At 35.2% G+C, this 22,319-nt stretch overlaps 2 protein-coding genes and 3 long non-coding RNA genes across 8 annotated transcripts; 2 read left to right on the top strand and 3 right to left on the bottom strand.

Moving 5' to 3' along the window:
- Positions 1-283: 283 nt before the first annotated feature.
- LOC114249590 (UBA-like domain-containing protein 1) lies at positions 284-4,688 on the top strand. Of its 3 annotated transcripts, XM_028183220.2 has the most exons (4): positions 284-618; positions 2,078-2,155; positions 2,619-2,870; positions 3,650-4,688. In XM_028183220.2, exons 1-4 carry the CDS (start codon positions 508-510, stop codon positions 3,674-3,676), a joined length of 468 nt encoding a protein of 155 aa, XP_028039021.1. In that variant the 5' UTR covers positions 284-507; the 3' UTR covers positions 3,677-4,688. The 3 variants fall into 3 exon arrangements, with proteins under 3 accessions (XP_028039021.1, XP_089587627.1, XP_089587629.1); XM_089731501.1 differs by lacking the exon at positions 3,650-4,688 and having other exon boundaries at positions 285-618; positions 2,619-2,930; XM_089731503.1 differs by lacking the exon at positions 2,078-2,155 and having other exon boundaries at positions 424-618.
- On the bottom strand, positions 1,947-2,724 carry LOC149502033 (uncharacterized). The gene is made up of 2 exons (XR_016323896.1): positions 2,585-2,724; positions 1,947-2,179 (listed from the first exon to the last, which is right to left on the bottom strand). It is a non-coding gene; the product is annotated as an uncharacterized LOC149502033 (long non-coding RNA).
- A 4,750-nt stretch (positions 4,689-9,438) lies between the features above and the next one.
- Positions 9,439-10,790, bottom strand: LOC114249581 (uncharacterized). 2 transcript variants are annotated; one of them, XM_028183210.2, is made up of 2 exons: positions 10,640-10,790; positions 9,439-10,169 (listed from the first exon to the last, which is right to left on the bottom strand). In XM_028183210.2, exon 2 carries the CDS (start codon positions 10,141-10,143, stop codon positions 9,529-9,531), a length of 615 nt encoding a protein of 204 aa, XP_028039011.1. In that variant the 5' UTR covers positions 10,144-10,169; positions 10,640-10,790; the 3' UTR covers positions 9,439-9,528. The 2 variants fall into 2 exon arrangements, with proteins under 2 accessions (XP_028039011.1, XP_028039012.1); XM_028183211.2 differs by having other exon boundaries at positions 9,439-10,172; positions 10,640-10,780.
- A 7,052-nt stretch (positions 10,791-17,842) lies between these two features.
- Positions 17,843-19,267, top strand: LOC149502032 (uncharacterized). The gene is made up of 2 exons (XR_016323895.1): positions 17,843-17,874; positions 17,956-19,267. It is a non-coding gene; the product is annotated as an uncharacterized LOC149502032 (long non-coding RNA).
- Positions 18,340-22,228, bottom strand: LOC149502031 (uncharacterized). Its single transcript, XR_016323894.1, has 3 exons — positions 20,515-22,228; positions 19,938-20,058; positions 18,340-19,846 (listed from the first exon to the last, which is right to left on the bottom strand). It is a non-coding gene; the product is annotated as an uncharacterized LOC149502031 (long non-coding RNA).
- Positions 22,229-22,319: the final 91 nt, after the last annotated feature.

Raw genomic sequence — 22,319 nt, 5'->3', positions numbered from 1 at the left:
CATACTGCTGTTTAACCGACTAAAGTCATAAAAAAAATACTGACAAATGTATACTAAAATAATCTACAATACATTCACTTCTTATATTTTATAAGTCAATGTTACCCTTTCAAAATTCAAAACCACATAAATTTGTTTAAAAAATACAGTGAAAAGTTGATCAATTTAAGTGTAATCGATGAAAAAACGGCTCCGATAAATTTTTCATATAGACAAAGTGTTTAAGAATGCAGGCTAAAAGACTAGAACCCAGGCCATGAAATTCTTATAAATTAATGCTTACTGGCACAAACTGCATGGAAAACAACGGATTAAGCAACCAAATCAAACTGTACATTGAAAGTTGGTAAACTTTTGCTTGTATCTCTTTCGCTCCTAAGAAAATTTTAATGGGCCTGACAAAGAGCTGATCGTAGTCAAATTTTTTTTTTATAATTCAGTTTATTTGTTATTTCTTGATCGAGCAGACCGGACAGACTTTTATATTTTTAGTTCACAAAAACTAAAATGGATTCAACTTTAAGAGAGCAAGTAATGATAAATCAATTTGTATTGGCCGCAGGCTGTGCTCAAGAACAAGCTAAACAATTGTTACAAGCGGCTCACTGGCAATTTGAGGTGAATATTATATTTATGTAAACAAACAGTATGTACATGAAATGGCTGCTCCACTATTTTGATTTATAAAATAGCCTTCAAAGTTTACCATAGGTTTTCTCTGTGTGATCGTTTCAGTTAATATCTATTATATTGCGTAATTTTCTAACTTATTGAGTTATATAGTTAAATGATAAACACTTTGTTATTAAGTAATAAATAACGATAATCACATGGCAGTCTTATGTACATCATCTAAGTTTGTCTATTTTTTCATTTTGACATGTTGATATTGATGAAGTTACACGCAATTGCTAAGGTGTTACATTACATTGTCTGCGCTATTTATTTAAAAAATATTATACATACATTTGAAATTGATTAAAATGTTTCAATAGGATAATTTAATTTCGCAAGAGACATAAAATATGGCTATTTTGAAACTAAACGTAAAAATAATCAATGTATATGAAAAATTTCATGACTAGTTCTGTTTGGTGTTTTACATGCAAATTAGGGTTTAGTTGAATAGTTAGCAAAATTATGTTTGAATTCTAAATATTTTGTTATCATTACAGTGAAGTATGATCAGCATTCATTAGACGTACATTCTACATTGCAGCTTCTCTTCTCATATAGATTAGAAATGTGACATTTTACAGAAGTACACATGTAGTCTGATAACCAGAGCCCATAGACATAATTGCTTCACAACAAATGATAGTAAGGATGGTGAAAACCATGCTTACAGTCTTACAATTCACGCCAGCAGATGAAAGTGACATACAGTAAGACCCAGCTTAATGGAGAGTTACGTTTTCCACCAAACTAGAGCATAATATGAAACAGTGTTAAACAAGGTTGTCTCATATAAATAATGGGCTCAGTGGAAGATGGGTAGAAAATTGGTTAGGTATTTTAAATTTTTTAATTATGTTTTTCATAACAATAAAATTTATTACATATAAGTATAGAAACATAATAAATGAATATACACAATCACATATACAAACATACATAAATATACACATAAAATAGTTTATACAGTTTTATAAGGAATAATATATTTTACTAAGAATATATTTAAAGGAATACTTTATTTTCATGTTTTTTATTATCGCCAATGATAAAAGCTAAAAATCATAATTTTTGCCACTATATCAATCATTATATTATGTAAATTAATACCTACAATAAGGTCACCAAATGTTTGAAACGATAAAAATACATTCATATAACACTGCAAGAAGAAACACAGATAAACCACTTCAAATATTTGGGAGCCTAAAGCTGCATGCAATTTCGGGGAATCCTATAATTCAAAGAAAAACGTGTTAAACAAAACAGAATTTTGCAGGATTTTACTGTATTAGATTTAGCATTTTGTTGCTTTTCATGAAATAATAAATGTGACATTAAATTGTAAAAGTACATGGAAATTATATTAGATTTAATTTATTTACTATTCATTTTGTTGCAGACTGCCTTATCTATATTTTTCCAAGACATGGCAATACCCGCTGGTGCCAATGGCATTGCTGCACCTCACTACGGACAGGTTAACTTAGTTTGTTAAAAGATTCTGAAATGTGATTGAAAATTGTATACAGAGTGAATCAAAAGGTTATGGGGGACGAAATATAGAACTTTCATTTCTCAAGATGGACACAATGAGCTAATTTCCCACTTTGTGTTATTTGGTTACTTGAGATGTCACAATTAAAATGCCTCCACCCAGCCACCTTAAGATATGAATTCTAAGTCTTGGGCTTACAGTACAACAGCTGTCCACCATTAAACAGAAACGCCTTATTGATTTGCAGTAGAAATGTGCATTGTGGTGGTACCAACCCGTGTGGACTCACAAGACCCCCTGCCACCAATAAAAAGAATTTATTTGATATTGTAATTTGTTTTTAAACTAATTGTATTTTTTATAGGGTGCAAAATGCAAATTTTAACCTGGTTATTAATTCAATCTACTGACCTTGATGGTTTGATTAGATAAAATTATTTTGCAGCAATTAATGACACCATGCAACACTCCAGCTACACCACCAAACTTCCCTGATGCATTGGCAGCATTCTCACGGCTGTCCACAACAGGGAGTCCTAACAATGCAGGTGGAGTCTGTATGAATACCGCTCCACCGGTGTCTCCACTCGCTACTCATCCTCCGCCTCCATCTCACCAATCTCATGTACAAATCAACATGTATCCGGGCTCTGCAAACACACCAACAAATTACACATCTATCTCTTGCTCAACTGCAGTAAGTATACAAAATACAGCTCCAGTAAAAATGCTCCTGATTTAATAACTTGTTCATTATTTAAATTTCAATATATGCATTATATTGAAAGTTTTAAGAAACGATAGAAAACAAAAAATAGTTCATCAGCATCATCATCGTAATTTATCAGCACACAGATGTTCACTGTAGAAATAACCCTCACCAAATCCTTTAGTGTGTACAGCTTGATAACACTAGTAAAGAACTGTTAAAAAATATAAAATGGTTTAACAAGCTCATGGACTATTTGATGTTACAGTTATCAACAGAGTCTATTGATATCACAACATAAATGCTGCTGCCCACCTTGAGACATAATGATTGAAGTCTCAATTGCAAATCCTTGAAACTGGAATGCATGGGATGCATTGCTTAATATTAGGAATAAGCTAAATTGTGATAACCACACATGCATTATACAGTACGATCAGAAGATAGATCTAGGGATTTTGGAATTCTTTGTAAGACTACTGAGCATAAAATTTATTTGTAAAATTTTAGATGTTATCAAAATATTACTTATTTTTCGTAGCTTGCTCCAGTCCTAGAATTGTTTTTCACGAATTGAGATAAAGCCAAACAGCTGCATTTCCTTAAGAAAAAAACATAAACTATATTATAAAGAGAATAAAACACCCGGAAGATTAAACCCTGAACCTGTCTTACATTCTGCAGTTGTAACTTTTAAATATCCTCTGTACTAAATGCACATCGAAACTTTAAATATATTTCTAGCTTGGTTTTTTATTACTTTTCAGATGTGCAGTGAACATATGCCAAGATAAATGTAGCATATTAGTTTAAAAGCATCCATAATTTATTTTTTTAATGGTGCACAATGTGAGCGTTGGAGTTGTGTATGAAATGTACATACATTAATCAATGAGACCCTACTGCAGCGATTACTTGCAGAACATTATTTAGGGTACTGTACTGTAGTCAATCATGTTAAATAATATTCTAAAGGTCTTATCCGTTTATGTGCAATTGTAATGAATAATGCACCTCAAAATATATAGATTGTGTTAATTTTTCTGATCATAATTTTTTATTTTATTATATATTATAGTGAATGAAATAATTAATCAATGAAAAACTGCAAATGATTATTATACTTCCTCAATATAAAACTAATTAGATAATAACGTAATGTACACATCATTCATTGTTTGTATTTACATAGTAAATGTATTACACGTTGTTAGACAATTTATGTAAAAGTTGCTCTATTATGATAAGAATAATATTTTATAATAGCATTAAACACCAGTCCACGCTGCATATCTGTATAAATTAGCGTTGATATTACCTAAGTATATTATTTTAGTGTTTATCCTTACTTTTCTAAGACATTGCTTTATTTCAGTAGCAAATTTAAATTTAAATGTTTTATACATTTTCTGTAATGTATAGGTATATAATTTTGTTTAAAAAAAGACATAAATCAAGAAATTACCAAAACCAGATTTGCCTGTTTATAATATAAGATTAAAACATAATATATGTTTTAGAAAATGCTGAATTGCGTATGTTAATGTCCACTTTAATGATACAAACGGTGTAATTACAAAATCACGAGTCTTGACATAGTTTACTGTTAAAATGTAATAATACCGTTGTATATATTTTTATTTTTCATAAATTTTGCGTCTCATGCCTACATAACTCATATTAATGGCGATAGTCAATAGGAAACTTTATATAAGGTTTCAGTGCAAGATTACCTGTAAGTTTATTAAATATCAATATTTATTATTAACTAAGCAGAATGTAAAATAAAATTTTACATTTCATTCAGCTATGCCTTTTTAATAAGTGCTAGTTGTTCAACAAGAAGTGCTCATGATTTTCATAACTATTTTGGTCTCAAATCAAACTAAGTTTAAAAAGACAGCATCAAACATCGATAGACCTTTAGAGCCGAAACACAAGTCTTGCGGTAAAAAATAAAAACAAAAAAGCTCCAGCAGACCGGGATCATAAGTACCCGCTGTTAAAATCCCCTAACTACGAAATACACAAAAATGCTCCGTTTCAGGCTTTTGAGTTACGAAGGACGGCGCGTCTATCTACAGTACCGAAAGCACACGAATTAGTTCCGTTAAGATATTAGCGCAGACCGGTAACGGCTATTAGTAGCTCCGTCCGAGCAGAGTCTAGGATGTAATGAGAGGGTTACTGTATCGCAACACTGTTGAAATGTCGGATGCTGCCTTTAATACTTACGGATTGGTTCGAGACCAAAATAGTCATGAAGATCCCCATTTGTCACGCGAACTTACAACCACGGAAAGCCACCGGCTCCGACGGAATCAAAAACCCGTTTTAAAAATTTTACCCGTCCAACTAACGATCATGTTGATCTCCATTTGAAATGCCACTATATGACAAACTGTATCTTTCCTGCGGTGTGGAAAGAAGCGGACGTTATCGGCATACACAAACCTGGAAAACCTAAAAATGATCCCGCGAGCTACCGCCCGATCAGCTTCCTCCCAATGATAGCCAAATTATTCGAGCAACTATTACGCAAACGCCTCTGGGACTTCATCACCTTCATCAAAGGCATCCTGAACGAAGAACAGTTCGGATTCCGCGCGAAACACCCGTTCATTCAGCGAGTGCACCGCCTCACGGAGCACATCTTAGTAGGCCTAATACACGTAGATCCGTCCCCACGGGAATTCAATATCGCGAAGCCTTTCGACAATGTTTAGCACAACCGCTTAATTTACAAACTAACTCATAACTTACTGTGGGTTTCGAAGGCTAATTACTTAGACGTCACTCGACGGGGGATGACATTCGGACCCCACATTAAGTTAGTACTACGCGATCGAGCCGCCTTCCTATTCTTTCGACTCTACCCTCTGCAAGCGAAGTGAGTCCCTTCATAACAAGGTGACACTACAAAACTTGCATACGTTCTGTCGTGACCTATGCAAGTCTTGACAGAACGTACGCAAGTGTTCGCTCAGGCGGTCCGGACATTTGTTAAATTCTCTCCAGGTCATCCAATCCCGTTTCTGCAGGATATCCGTGGAAACACCGTGGTATGTGAGGAATGTATGTCTTCACAGCGACCTAAATCTATTAGCGATACGTAAGTATCTTAAGGAAACGTCAGAACGCTACTTCGACAAAGCGGCGCGACACAAAGACCCTCTTAACGTGGCCGCCGCTAATTACTTATCAGACCGAGGCAACGCAAAGCCACCGTCGCCCAAAACATGTCTTGTCGGATTCACTCTCGGTGGTTTTAGAACCCCAAGCACCGGTCACCATCCTCGTCATACTCGTTGATTACGACGAAGAGTTATTTTCTGGTACATAGGTAATTACAAAATTACTATGAAGTCTTGCAAGCAAGTCTGCACTAGAAATTTTTTATTACATTCTCAACATTTTACTAGCTTAAAAATGAAAATTTGATCCTGTAAATGCTGTGGATGGTGGAATACAAGCTAAAATTATAAATAAAAAGCTAGTGTTTCATTTAGGGTATTGCGTTACTTTAAATGAATAATGTAGGTATATTCTACTATAATATTTTTTCATTCTTCTTTTAACTAAGTGCCTATTTGTGTACTACCTAACAAGATCGCTTAATCGCATTTAAAAAAGGAATCTCAAAATTACTTTCCCTTTTTTCACATGATTTCATTATTGACTTGTTGGATTGGTAAAATTCTCTTGGACGCACATCATGGAATTCGTTGACAAATCGAATTCATTTAAATTTGAATGTTTGCTTATTTTGAAAATTAGCTGTAACCAAGAAACAATTTTACTTTAGAGTTTTTTTTTATGGTCACCTAGATGTGTGCAGAAGCTCGTGGTCTGCGTGCTCTAAAGTGGTTACCGGGACCCAAACACATCACAACGTAAATGGGACATGAGGACAAATTCTTAAATATATTATACAACGGGCAGGCCTACCCTTAAAGTACAACGCATGACTGCTTAGCCGCAAAAATAGGTAGAATAGTGGTACGCGTGCGGACTTACAGTACCTACGTCACAATAACCATGCAAATACGGGTTGATCGCAGTATGCTGAACAAAAATCAAAGAATGAAATATTATGGTACGCAAAATTATATTTTGTAGGGGCTATGACTTTTATTACACGAAATTTATTTTTCACCGTGGATTGCGTTCATAAAAATAAAATAAACTTAAAAAAATTGTCCATATCGCAGTCCTTATGGCAGTACACCAGGCCTTTTTCTTTAAGCCACACGAAATAAAAATCGTTACAATTAATAATTCATTAATCTCCGCCCGTATTCGCGTAGGTACTTCAAAACATACTTCGTGATGATTATCAATTTGGTCTATTCGTGAACACACAAGCCACTTTATCTGTTTGAGTTAGGTAAAAAATACCGTTTCGATGTATAAATTGAAATGTCTATTTGATCTCCGTACCGTTTAAAAATGTGGCGGCATAAATTGAATTAACAATTACTACTTTCTACCACTTGTGACGTCGCTGTTTAATAAAATAGGTAGTAAAAGTACCTTGTAAAATCCGGATTTTTCATACACCCAAACAAATAAAACTGATATTACTACTATAGCTAAAGTAAATAACAAGTAGCGTGAAGAGTAGGTATAAGCTTCGGAAAATATACCATACCAACAATTAAATTTATTTCTATTCATGATATCCAAAGATGCTGTTATTGACACTGACAGTCTCCAATAAACAAATTGAATATTGTTTTCAATTAGCCACAATGTCAAAACTTCTTTTGCTTTCGTAGATTTAGCTTGCAATCATTTTATGCATGGAGGATAGAACTATACATAACAGAACCGAAGTGTGGTAGTTTATGATGTCACTGTCCTCGTCGAACCCGTCGCTTGCGACGAAGGGCTCGACGAGCGAACTAACCCATAGACACAGCCCACTGAGTTTCTCGCCGGATCTTCTCAGTGGGTCGCGTTTCCGGTCCGGTGGTAGATTCTGCGAAGCACTGCTCTTGCTAGGGTCAGTGTTAGCAACTCTCCGGTTGAGCCCCGTGAGCTCACCTACAAACGTTAGGGTGAAGCTGAAATAGCCTCTCAAGGCTATCAGCATAGGTAGGGAATAAAAAAAGGTAGTTTATGATGCTGTTTTAAAATCTTTCCACTATGGAGCCACCTTAATTGGCTCCCTTTCAGCAGACACTTCTAATATACTGAGAGTATACTCCATAGCCAGTTGCCATAGTGTATTTATAATCTATCTCTGCTTGGCATTTTAGCTGCCACGCTAGGATTCCCGATAGACCGTTAAAATACTAAGTAATCCAAAAACTGATTTATATATCACACCACCTATGAAGTGGCATCGTCCAATTTTTTTTTATTTTTTGGTAAACATCAACAATATAATTGAAGAACTAAACTAATTTTTTTCGATCTTAATACTTTGAGGTAAGCGCTTGATTTAAAAGAGACGGAAAAAGTACTTTTGTTCTTTTGTGCACTTTAGTGTACTAAAAGTATTGAAAATAAAGAGTCGTTTAAGAGTGTTTATTTTCAATAAACTCAGAGAATACATAATATGTTCATACTTAATTCGTTCGAAGTATGAAATTAATTTTCTTAAATTTTCATATCTTTCTTTGATGTTGATGTTTTGAAGTTAAGTTTTTTTTAAGCAATAAGCTGCTCATATGATTAATCAATTACAAAAAACTAATGCTAAATCGAATGAGTAAAAGCAAAAGACGGTCGATGTTGACCGACGCAACCAAACGCGCGGCTCAACCCAAGGAAACCTGGCTGAAGGAGTCTTCGAAGCGAAACGACAGCCAGTTAGGCCACCCAGGCGCTGGTATCCCGAGATACCCCGCTGGGTGAGAATCAGTATTTCGGCTCGACAGCTTCGCGTCGATGCCGAGAGGGAAGAGCTCTCCCTCTCTCATTCCGCCACCTTTTTCTGCGACAAGCAGAAGTCGAGCATCGCCTTCCAGGCCGCGTCGCTGCCGAGCATCGTAGCCAGAACGGTCGCCAGCAGCAGGTTCTCTCCTACGACCGCGACAACGGTGACTCGCTGTTCCCGGAATCCAGAACAGTTTCAGTGTCCTACTAATCGCAATCGTCGCAGTGCCAGCACTGCGCCGTGGGTTCCCTTGGGGGGACACGGTATAGGTACCAGTCCAGTAGGAGGCGTCCGGACGGACCGCCTTCACGGTCCGTAAGCCATAGGACGGGTTCGCCAAAAGGCAAGACCGCTCTGCCAGCACGGACTGTCGAGATTGGAGCCTTCACGCTCAATCACTCCTTCATCCTTTGGTGATCGCGAGCTGCGGAAGTCACAGCGCAGTCACGTTTTCATATGTTAGGGCGTGGCACCAAATCGGTGTCCTGTAAAGGGTCATGAACCACACCACTCCCTTGTAGAAGCAGCGCATCCGTAGGTCGGAACACCCGATGTTTGGAAGAAGCCTTATCGATAGTCTGTACTAACTTCGACGACACACAACTAAAACTTTATAAACACTACAAAAAAAAAACTGTAAATTTTGGGAAATGGGTATATTGAATGAAATACTTTTTATGCATTTTATATTCAAAATTTTTATCATTTTACACACAATATTATCATCAAATTCAAAGATTTATTCTAGACTGATAATAATACTTAAATATACATCATTTCCGCCATTGAAGACATTTTTTTAGGTATGTGAACCAGGGTTTCGAAATAACTAGCTAATTCATCAATTGTTACATCACAAGGTGGATTCAAAGCCTGCTGACAACATGAATTATTTTGGGTGCTTTGTTTTGCCTGGTTTTTCTCTTTTAGCTTAGCAATATCATTTCGCCACCATTTTGTGCTACTATCACTATGCGTTGATTTAGTTGGTGGTTCATTCGACTCTGAAGATATCTTCAACTGGTTACAATTTTGCACCAATGTACACAAATTTAATGTGTCGCTATTCAATGTTTCATTATTTTCTGTTGGTAGACTACATTTTTTTGATATATCGTTATTATCACAACATTGCAGAATTTTTAACACAGGCTCTTTGAGAATGTTATTATTGTATTTCTTCTTACTGACACCCCGGTTAAAAAATCTCTTTTGTGACATGCATGTACATTTTTTCTTAACTACTCTTGTGAACACACTCCTAGCTGGATACATGGGTATAAATGGATTTTCAGGATGTCTCTCCTTATTAGGTTTGCCAGGTTCAATTTCTAACTTTCCCATTTCAAATCCCAAAACTACATCTTCTCTGGTCATGTTTATTAGCGTTTAAGATGCTTCTTCTACTGAAACAAGCAAAAGGTTAATATTTTTCTGTCTTTATAGGAAGGCGAGAACCACCTGTCGTATAAAAAATATCAACAATTCAAAAAGTGCAGTTTTTTACATGTTCTGAAGTAGCCATTATTTCAAAGTGTACCTTTATACTAACAGATAAAATTGAATTACTGTGCTTTCACAATTAAGCAGACAAGAGATAAACCTTATTTTAAAAGTAGTCTTAATAGAATCCCGAAATATTATTAATGAACAAAATTTAAACTTTAAATTTATAAAGCTGCTAAATCATACACACTATCTGCATCTGCAGATAATACTATTTTGTATGTTAATAAAATGTGAAATAAAACCTATACTTTCTCTAATATCATTCTGATTGGAAGACGAAAGTAGGGAAAATAACACGTTCAATATATTGCGCACTTACAGACTATTTACAAACAAAACAGAATTTAGGTTTAAAACAACTTACCAATTACGAGTTTTATTAGAACACAATAACCATTAAAATTGTTCAAAATGCTCGGATCACTAATGTAAATAATGAATAGTTTAACAACAAACACTTGTTTACCACAAATCCGCCATTATTTATTGGAACCATAATTTGAAATTGTCTTGTCATTTGTCAATTGACAATATTTGACAATCACAAAACGAATGACAAATTTGTCACTAGAGAGTCAACGAATAGAGTATGGTAATCTCTTTGGACTTGAAAAAATGTAGGGCTCCCCAATTTTAAGGCTCGCGGATTGAAAAAAGTGTTCTTATTTCAATTATAACTAAATGTTATTTATATAAAAATATTAAAAAAACAAAAAAAATTCTTATATTCATGGAACAAATACACTCTAATCTAGTGTTATAAACACGCCAAAGGTAGCATAGCAATAATCGCCTCTAAAATTAACTACAGTATGTAGCATCTAGGTATTGACAACATCATAAAAAACAAATAACAAAAAAAAATTATAATAAACTAGGTACATACGGTACGGTACTTATTAAATTTAAATGTGCCATGTTTTTTTTTATGATTGAAGGATTACTGGTGGCCTGGAGGCCTTTCCAGTTTCACCAGGACAGGTGGGCGAGCAAAGGCTCAGCCAGGAGGGGTAGAGTCAGTAGCTGTAATGTACGGAGAGTAGAGGTAAGGAGAACCGTCTCATATGGGAGAAGCTTGACAAAGTGTCCCACTTTCAGCACTAAGCAACAGTTCAAAAATCCTCCAGAATGGCTAGCATAGGGACAGGGATGATATGAATTGAGCAGTTGTTAGCTGATTGAAGTATGCCGAGTTAAGAAATTTAATATACTTAGTCTGGTCATCAATACTGTTACAATTAAAGATAAACAAAATATTACATTTGAATTTGGAATCTGTCATTTTTATATGATTGCTCATTGGTTTTCTCATTTTGGCGCCAATACATTGTACAATATTTTGCGATATTAAAATGGAGTGGGGTGATAAAGAGAACCGAATCGCTGTGATTGCATTACACAAAGTAGGTATGGAGCCAAATGCAATTTTTAAAACTCACCATACGCTTGGTATTAGTAAAATATTTGTGTACCGGGCTATTAATAGGTGCAATGAGACCTCCTCTGTTTGTGACAGAAAAAGATCTGGCCGTCCACGTAGTGTTCGTACGAAAAAGGTGGTCAAAGCAGCAAGGGAAAGAATTCGAAGAAATCCTGTCCGAAAGCAAAAGATTTTATCTCGGGAGATGAAGATAGCACCTAGAACCATGTCGCGTATTTTAAAAGATGACTTAGGACTAGCAGCCTACAAGAGACGTACTGGTCATTTCTTAACTGATAATTTAAAAGAGAACAGGGTGGTAAAATCGAAACAACTACTGAAGCGGGACGCAAAGGGAGGTCATAGAAAATTTTTGTTTACGGATGAGAATTTTTTTACAATTGAGCAACATTTTAACAAACAAATTACCGTATTTATGCTCAGAGCTCTAAGGAAGCTTCTCAATTAGTCGACAGAGTGCAACGTGCGCACTATCCGACTTCAGTGATGGTTTGGTGGGGTATTAGCTATGAAGGAGTGATTGGGCCATATTTTTGTGAAAAAGGTATCAAAACATCGGCACAAGTGTATCAAGATACCATTCTTGAGAAGATAGTGAAGCCCCTTAACAACACCGTGTTCAATAATCAAGAATGATCACTCCAGTAAGACTCGGCGCCAGGCCATAAAGCTCGGCCTACGCAGTCTTGGTTGGAAACGAACGTTTCGAACTTTTTTTTATTTTTTTTATTGCTTAGCTGTGTGGACGAGCTCACAGCCCACCTGATGTTAAGTGGTTACTGGAGCCCATAGACATCTACAACGTAAATGCGCCACACACCTTGAGATATAGTTCTAAGGTCTCAGTATAGTCACAACGGCTGCCCCACCCTTCAAACCGAAACGCATTACTGCTTCACGGCAGAAATAGGCGGGGCGGTGGTACCTACCCGTGCGGACTCACAAGAGGTCCTACCACCAGTAATTACGCAAATTATAATTTTGCGGGTTTCATTTTTATTACACGATGTTATTCCTTCACCGTGGAAGTCAATCGTGAACATTTGTGGAGTATGTATTTCATTAGAAAAATTGGTACCCGCCTGCGGGATTCGAACACCGGTGCATCGCTTCAACACGAATGCACCGGACGTCTTATCCGTTAGGCCACGACGACCAACTTCATCAAAGCTGAAGACTGATCGTCGTCTAGTCCCGATCTTAATCCGCTGGGTTATGATTTATGGTCAGTTTTAGAGAGTACGGCTTGCACTAAGCGCCATGATAATTTGGAGTCCCTAAAACAATCCGTACGATTGGCAGTGAAAAATTTTCCCATGGAAAGAGTGCGTGCTTCTATTGATAACTGGCCTCAACGTTTAAAGGACTGTATTGCAGCCAATGGAGACCATTTCGAATACGCTTTTTATACTTTAAATTGTTTTATATTTATGTATTAAACTTACTGTAAAAGTAACAAATGTTATTTGCAATAGAAATTTTCTTTTTTCCTTTATCTCAGTGCTTATGGCAAGACTAGGTATTTAATGACTAAAGTAGTTATGTAGTGATAGTGTAATATACAAGACCTCACATGTTTACGTAGTCCAAACTAATTTCGTCAATATAACCTAAAATTATTGCTGTGGTAAAACGTAGAGACATCGATTGCATTTTCTTATCAGCTTTACATTTTTTTTATTGCCCTTGTAGGCAGACGAGCATACGGCCCACCTGATGGTGAGTGGTTACCGTCGCCTATGGACTTCAGCAATGCCAGGGGCAGAGCCAAGCCGCTGCCTACCGTTAAAGGCAACTTACATACCAACCTACATAAAACACTTTTTGTGATTTTATTTGAACACTTACAGTTCTTTCGTCCTTTTTTATTTCTCTATCTTATTCTAGTAAATTTCAGCGCCTTTTTTTAAATTTACCCGGTTGCTACTGTAGCGCCATCCTTATTTATCAGATTTTAACGGAATTTTTTTCACACACAGAGACGGTTCTCTTTATCTCTACCCTCCATAGTGTAATGTTGTAAATCAGGGATAGTATACAAGAAGAACAGCAACATTGTTTATCTGGATGAAGAGTTGTATCAAAAACTTTCTATACCACTCCTGCATACTTGCCGTATGCCGGTATAAGTAGCACCATCTATCACTAAACAGCGAAAACGGATATCGAAACAACTACTGCTATGGAAAATGTTCATCCTCAGAGATCTATGTATGGAGAGCCTAGACACCGACATCCGACGCCTGAGTGTCTCATTGTTCGCCCACGCCGATGGAGCGTAATCCCACCATTTACACAGGATAGCGCCATACCATCGGTGATTGCCGGATATAAAATGGCTCCAACGTGACATACTAGAAATATAATTAACAAATGATTCCAACTCACATCGATATATCACTCCTCGCCGCAGCGGACGGACGCTTACTGGAAGTTTATCCCGGCGAGTTTGACTTCGCCGAGGGGCGGGTTGTAGCAAACAACTCTAAGAACCTCCGCCACGGCTCGCAGATTGCTTACGATTACGGTGCTATATACTAAGAGGTTGCAACACAGTGACCCGCCTGTAGTGGCAGACTATCGTCTGGAATGGTTACCCTGGGGCCGTTCTATTTTCTCTCTCGCACCTATCAAATAGCTGCAATTCTAAAACTTTATAGCTTGGCAAAAATATTTTATGTACGCTTTCTTGCAGGCAAACCTATACGATTGGTTTTGTAATTAAAATATCTTATGATATCAATTTCGAATGGACATCAGATCGGTGTAGTTACCTAAATTAACTTACCTTTTCACATCTGCTTGCCGGGTAGCCATGCACAGACATATTCTGTGTGTTAAAAACTATCATCATCATCATCATCCTCAGCCTTTATCTGCCCACTGCTGGACATAGGCCTTCCCCAATGCCTTCCACATAAAAACTATCAGTTGAGTTGAAATTCATTCGGTTAAGAAAAGAAAAAATGTGATGAAAGAAAATTGATTAAAATTAATTCAATAAAAATAGCTATCTATGTAATAAGCCTTTCGAAAGGCAAGATATCATTAAAAATAATCTGAAGTCTTGGCTCTTAAACTTAGACTATTTTGAAACAGAACAAGTCGTGTTGTAAAAATGTATAATGATGTATATATAGTATGATATACTGTTCATTTATTGTAGCAAATTTTAACTTAATACTTTATTGTATGACACACATCCACACACACACACACACACACAAACACACTAACACACACTCACTCACACACACACACACACGCACGCACGTACGTACTATATTCTTACAGATCGCTCTTCCTGGTTAACTTTCTTTACCTGGTGACCTAGCACTGAACCACTGACTTTTGTAACACAGGTTTTCCTAGCATAAAAGTTAGGGAATATTTGTATACCTCATAAAAAGCCATGTATATTATTAAACTAGTGTTAAGAACTCTTGTACGTGTTTGTATTTTAAGAGGCTTGAATAAATATTATTATTATTTATTTTTATTTATTTAAAATCTTATTAGTTACATAATATTTTTTTAAAAATATATTAAAAATACCATTTTTAAAAAACACTATATAAAAATAGATTGCCACTGATGGCGGTGTCTACGACACAAGCCACCAGTGGTTAGGACTCCAGAGTGAGAAACCTCCTCACAATGCGTGCAGTATCGAGGATAACTGCTTTCTGTATTAGGCCCTTAACCCAGCTGGATAACGAAAGTTTCTTGAGATGTTGATCGAAACTTTTCGCCATCAAGCCGTGTACCGACACAACTATTGGAACAATGATGGTTGAATCAACATGCCACATGGCGGTAGTCTCGTGGGCCAGGTCTAAATATTTTATTAATTTGTCCTTTTCTGCCTTCACGAGGTTCTCGTCATGAGGAATGGTGACATCAACCAACACTGCTCGACGCGCAGATCGATCTATTATCACAATATCAGGTTTATTGGCTACAATATACCTATCCGTGATAATAGATCGGTCTCAGTAGAGCGTAACATGACCATTATCAAGAACTGGTTGAGGTTGGTATTGGTAATAAAGTACAGCAGAATCAAGAAAACCATATTTCAGAGCAAGTTGTTGATGGATAATCCTAGCCACTTGGTTATGTCTATGCAAGTACTCGCCGTTAGCAAACCGAGAACAGCCAGAAACAATATGTCTAATAGACTCTCCCGGACGGTGGCATGCCCGACAAATGTCGACCGTCCCATCCTTTAGTATATATTTCCGGTAGTTGTTCGTCATGATAACTTCGTCCATAATTGCAAAGATAAAACCTTCAGTTTTCCCAAAGAGGTTACTGAATCGTAACCAGGCCACGGAAGATAATTGGTCTACATCAGGCCCTGTGAGAGCCCGGTAGAACCTACCGTGTAACTCCTTGCTCCTCCATACGGTTATGCGATCTGAAATACTCTTTATTATTATTATTATTGTCATAAGTATGTTTGTTAATAAATTATATTTAATAAAAAATATGTCTCATCAAGTAACCTGATGGGTGAAGGTCGATCTCCCACGGTCTCGTCTACTAATAATAAGAACGCAGTAGTCGTAAAAACACAGAAAGAAGAAAATTTTAAAATACAATTACTGTGGAAAAGATTTTGTTCGTAAATGTCGAAAATCGATTAATTAAGGATTAGGGACGTCCTCCTAAGCTGTCAAATGGTAATCTGATACTGTAGACATTAAGATGGTGTTATCCGTAGAAGATGGTCTATCAAGGTCTTCAAATTGATACGTTGACAATGGTGCGACAAGTCACTAATATAGAGGACTTCTTCGAGAAATTCGAGCGCTATAAAAGTGTTTTTTTTTATTGCTTAGATGGGTGGACGAGCTCACGGCCCACTTGATATTAAGAGGTTACCGGAGCCCATAGACATCTACAACATAAATGCCGCCACCCACCTTGAGATACAAGTTCTAAGGTCTCAGTATAGTTACAACCTCTGCCCCACCCTTCAAACTGAAACGCATTACTGCTTCACGCCTGAAATAGGCAGGTTGGTGGTACCTACCCGTGCGGACTCACAAGAGGTCCTATCACCAGTAATTACGCAAATTATAATTTTGCGGGTTTGATTTTTATTACACGATGTTATTCCTTCACCGTGGAAGTCAATCGTGAACATTATTTATGTAGGTACGTATTTCATTAGAGAAATTGGTACTCACGAGCGGGATTCAAACATGTGCGGGATTCAACAATGCACTGGGCATCGCAAGATACGAATGCACCGAACTGTTATATCCGGGCTTTAGTACCGTAGAAATGCAGACCCTACCGTATTTCTGCTGCATCAGCTTTGCCATAATATCCTTATCCATACCATACCTCATTTCCGTTCCCGCTCCACTCAATCACCTCCATCCTTCGCCGAACGCGGCGAACTGTATCCACATAATACGAAATCTTTTTTATTTCATTATTATTGAATAACTTTTAATTAAATTCAGCGTAAATAAAAATTTAGTTTAAAAAAAAAAGGATCTATTGAATTCCCTATTACAGAGCGTCATAACTTTTAGGCCACGATGACTTCTACATGTTCAAATACAGTGAGTATTGCAAACGGACAAAATTATGAAGCCATCGGAAAAGGCAATACACGAGATGAAACAAACGTCAACGGGAAGGTTGAACACATGTTGCTTTCTTTCTTTCATTCTATGCATGTATGCAGGATGCCCGATATCACGCAGTTGTAAGCGACAGAATACAGTAGCCAATTCCTCTACGGAAGCTGAAGTTTTGGCTGCCAGTTTAGTTGCCAAAGTAATCATTTAGCTTCGAAATCTTATTAAATTATATAAAAATACAAGATATATCTGACACTACCAAATATATTTTAAAAAATACAGTTACTGGCTGTATCGTTTAACATTTAAAGACTATACTATACAAATAAATTTAACAATATGTCATGTCAAAATATATATTTATTTTCGAATGAGGTATAGAGAAATTCTGTTTTTGCAATTTTCATATAAAAAGCAGGGTATGTACAGTTTTTTTTTAATTTATAAGTATGGGCTATATTCCCTTTGTCCATCTAATGGAAGACTCAACCAAAAATATAATCTATGTTTAATTTTTAAGACAATGGTGGACTTTTTGGCGGAAACGCGAGGAGTGAAGTTGTGTGATTTGCTTTATTTTGTCTATTTAGTGTTTCTTCGGGTTTAAATGTGTAATAATGGTGGTTTATTAACTTGTAGGAATATACGACAAAGAGAAGATCTTCCACCGAGCGGGTGATATTGCTCGGTAGACCGACGGTCCGAATCATAGATTATACACTTAATATATTTGAGATAGATGCGCAACTCTCATTTTTATTTTTGCTTTAGTTAGAGCCCAGGACAGCAGGCGTCGCTGCTGTCGATTATTAATCTCCCTACCCCCCACCAGGTGGCTTTTTTAGTAATTTTAATATTTTTTATAATTAACTCTCTTTATGAAAAAATCTTATCGTTTAGAATCGCTGAAATTCCCGGTAGTACTTATGAAATATTAAAGAACGTTTGATTGTGTTCAGCATTCTAATCGATAAGACCTTTTCATACAGAGAGAAAACAGTTTTTTTAAATAAAAAGCTGTAATTCTCTGTAAGCTATTTAATTTCCCTATATTACAAACAATTTACTGTTAAAAGATAGTATGAACGTACAATTGTATAAAATTTCGAATAACAATAACTCCTCTAGATTAATCCTACTAGAGTACTTAATAACATTAAATCGAAAGTTATCTAAAAGTTAATTAAGTCTAGATAATCAAATCATTCAATGTCACTTAAGTCATTTGTGCGAAATATAAACATGTCAGCTTTCCATTACAAACATAGTAGACAATTTGAATTAAATTTAATAAATTTGTTTCTTAACTATAGCAGTTCTTGCTTAAAGTTGATCGTGACAGATCATGACCTTGTATGAAAATATTACATCTATAAACACTACCTATGCTTCGTCATACAATAATTGTCATTTATACTAGCATTGTAGAGATAATACACACACTAAAGTGAATACTAAATTATTCTTAGCATTCTTATAAACATTTAGAAATTTAAGAAACGATTAACCCACAATCATGTTCATAACATGTGACATTTTGTTCTGCACAAACGTTTTATTACATGATTTGAAAAACAAAAAATGTTTAAAAAATGTAATGATGATTTAAAGTACTCTTAAATATTGATAGTTTGTACTTAATGACGCTTATAGTAATCTTAGACATGATTACATTAGTTATACTTTTATTCCCTATCTAAATTATTTCTATTCTGACGTTTCTGATGCTTTAGCTTTGGTAATACTAGATGAAACAAACAGCAGATTGAAAGAAAATCATCTTAAAGTTAATTACATTCATTACAAACCATTAGTTTACATTTTGTTAAAAAAGAAACTGGTGTTCGTTACATGCAAATGAATTATAAACATACACATGCAAACATAAAATGTAAATTTATCTTTTAATCCAAATTAAATGTACACTAATATTACATCTAAATAATAGAAAGGGTTTCGAAAATTTTTATTGCACTCAACAGCAGACGAGCACGCAACCCGGCCCGTGATAAGTGGTCACCAGTGCTTATAAACTTCAGCAGTGCCATAGGGGTTGCTGTCTATCACTTAAGTTTTAATAAATTATTAATATACTCAGTCACAAGCATATTGATTTCACATAATGAAAATGTAAGAAACATAATCATGTTTGGGCATTTTCATTTATATCTGCTCATACAGAAAACACAACTTAGCAAATATATTCCACAGTAAATCTAAATAATTGCAAATAATGCTTTTAAAGACCGTTGACTTTTGATCATTAATTAAAATCATCTTCTCGTAGAATTTACAAAAGGTTATTTACAAAAATTTATATCAGTATTTTCATATATTACTAACTTACTAATTACAACTATTCAAACGTAATACTATAACTATAAGAACTAAACAACCTATTTTAAAACGAAATTGGCATCAATTTAGTTCTTATGAACTATTTCAATTATTAATTTATCAATTATAAACATATTTAAAAAAAATTAAGATCCCTTGAGAGTTCACGTTCCTTGCTGAATCAGTTTCTCTTCTGAAACGGAGAAACAAAGTATCTTAAGTATGTAACAAATATTGAAAAAATACGACCATGAAAAATTTAGTGTTAATGTAATCTTACTTACAAATTAATATATTACATAACACGTTCTGGTTCAAATATAGTGCATCAATATTTTCATGTTTCAGACATTTTAGTGCTCCTTATAATTTTTCCATAAAATTTTGTCATTATCAAACCTTTGTCTACAAAAATAAAAACATTATTTTATATTGGGTAGAAGGATGAACGTGGTCACAGGCCACTTGGTGTAACTTAGTTATCAAACACCAGGAAACAAAACGTAAATGCCATCATCTAACTTTGGATGTGAGATCAATTGTGCTGTATTTTATTTAAACAGGAAAGCATGACTGATTGATCATTCCAAAAAACTAGTTCGGGCCCACTTGACAATAAGCATATAATACGCTGAGTTGCAAAACATAAATACTTCCACCCACTCGAGACAATTTTATTATCTGAGGTGTGTGTGTGATAGTACGAGACTTAATACCGACTGTTTTGATCAAAACTTAACATATATGATAGCTAGGCAGCAGAAATAGGAAGGACCATTAGTTGGTGCTAATTCATTTATTTATATTATGAATAATAATTATGTTAGCAAATAATATACCGGGAAAATAGTGTAAACTCACCGTTATCAAGGCATCCGAAATAGCATTTCATTTTCGATCTTCGAGGCATGCTGATTTTTAATAATAAACATTCTGTAAGAAATGAAAATAGTTACACAGGCTTACGAAACGCTAACGAAGAAAAAAGTATTGGAGCCAAGTTATGTCTAAAGAGAATTCAAAACAGAGTTTCTCAATGTCTAATCGTCTAATATTCTCATAAAGCTAAAAGTTGCTCTAAATTAATACTACAACGTAAAATAACTCACACCAAGACCAAAAAAAAACGATTTAAAAAATTAAATCGTTACGACATTTTGAAAACTTTTTTTTTTTTTTGAGATTGTTTTACGGCCCTGGAATTTTGAAAACTTCAAAGCAGTGTTTCCACTTACGTTTTTTTTAACACATTTTACCCTAGTTTCTTTTGAATTTACCCTAAAATTTCCTAGACAACTTTCATAAATCCTTTTTATGAGTCGACTATTATCAAAGCCGGCAATCTGACTTTTGGACAATGATTGGTAAATCAGAAAAACGAATTATTGACTTTATATTCCATTGGCAGTCACAAAACTCTTCGGAACGACATCTTAGATAAATAACAGGTTAACTATTAACCTTTATTTAATGCAGGTTTTGAACCGTATTCTTTGAAGGAGACGATTATATTCAAATAAATCTGTATTGACATATCAATAATTTTTTTTTGTCCAAATGCACAGATTGCCACCTTTGATAATAGACGACTCATATAGAAAGCGTAAATAAAATACAGAAAATAAACCACAGCATATTATTTAATGTAGGTATATATAATATAAACGCCCCCAGAAGATCATAGATCTATAGGATTAGAATTTTCAAGGAAGTCGACGCATTGCTTTTATATTCTTTTGCTGCACAACCTAACACTGTTCGGTTCTAAAATTGAGCAATTGTTTGCTGGCAAAGTTGGGAACTTTCTATGAAGCAAGCCGTTCAGGGTTTCATTAGAAAGCCTGTTTCTTTTGTCAGTTTTTAAATTTGAGAACACTGAATAATCTTTCCACCTCAGTCTTTGAAGAAGGAACTGCTAGCAAAAGTGAAATGACAATTACAAGGTTTTCGTAAATGAAATTACCATGATAATCTTTCATGGTACATGAAGTACCTGTATATTACAATACAAGTAAGTTCTGGTGACATCAACGAAAATAGGTAAATAAAAATTTGGCGGATTATACTTATTGGGATTCTGGGGAATCCCTAAGAAAAAGCAGTGGCTTAATCTATGATTTACTTTACTAGAGGGTTACTGTTGAATCAAACCTTTATAGTTTTTATACACAACTCTGTTTTATTCTTTTACTTGTCAACTCGACTTAATGTCATTCTCTCTCCATAAAATAAAATGTTCATTGTTTTACTTTAATTATCGTTTATTTTAAAATTCACAACAGTTACTAGTATAGGCTTTGCTTTTTACCCCGAAATATCCTAAATCCTGGTATTTTTTAAATTGTCTTTATCATCCAAAATATCAGCTATTTTTCCCTAAAAAAGGGAGAATTCCCTAAAAGTGGAAGCACTGCTTCAAAGTACGCTACATTTTTTATTGAGTCAGAACTCATATCTGCCATCTAGTGAGTTTATTAGATCATTAATGCCTAAAAGTTACAAAAATGACGTCGCCACAGGAGTAAGATGACGCTAGTTGTATGTTATTTTCCTTTGTATGGGAGTTGCACCCCCCTGGTCCGAATGTTGTTGTTCGGAACTTGTATATATGCGTTTTATCTTGAAAATGTCGTAAGCGAGATTCAGGCATCTGTCAATTATCTTGC

This window comes from Bombyx mandarina, chromosome 11 (genome assembly GCF_030267445.1).
Source record: "Bombyx mandarina strain Sakado chromosome 11, ASM3026744v2".
NCBI classification, from domain to species: domain Eukaryota; kingdom Metazoa; phylum Arthropoda; class Insecta; order Lepidoptera; family Bombycidae; genus Bombyx; species Bombyx mandarina.
This window is presented reverse-complemented; position numbering and strand designations above follow the sequence as displayed.

Excerpts from the sequence above, each read along its gene's own strand:
- LOC114249581 (XM_028183210.2), bottom strand. The coding sequence starts at position 10,143 with ATGACCAGAGAAGATGTAGTTTTGGGATTTGAAATGGGAAAGTTAGAA.
- LOC114249590 (XM_089731501.1), top strand. The coding sequence starts at position 508 with ATGGATTCAACTTTAAGAGAGCAAGTAATGATAAATCAATTTGTATTG. Across the intron at positions 619-2,077 it reads CGGCTCACTGGCAATTTGAG|ACTGCCTTATCTATATTTTT; the intron begins GTGAATATTATA and ends ATTTTGTTGCAG. Across the intron at positions 2,156-2,618 it reads CTGCACCTCACTACGGACAG|CAATTAATGACACCATGCAA; the intron begins GTTAACTTAGTT and ends ATTATTTTGCAG.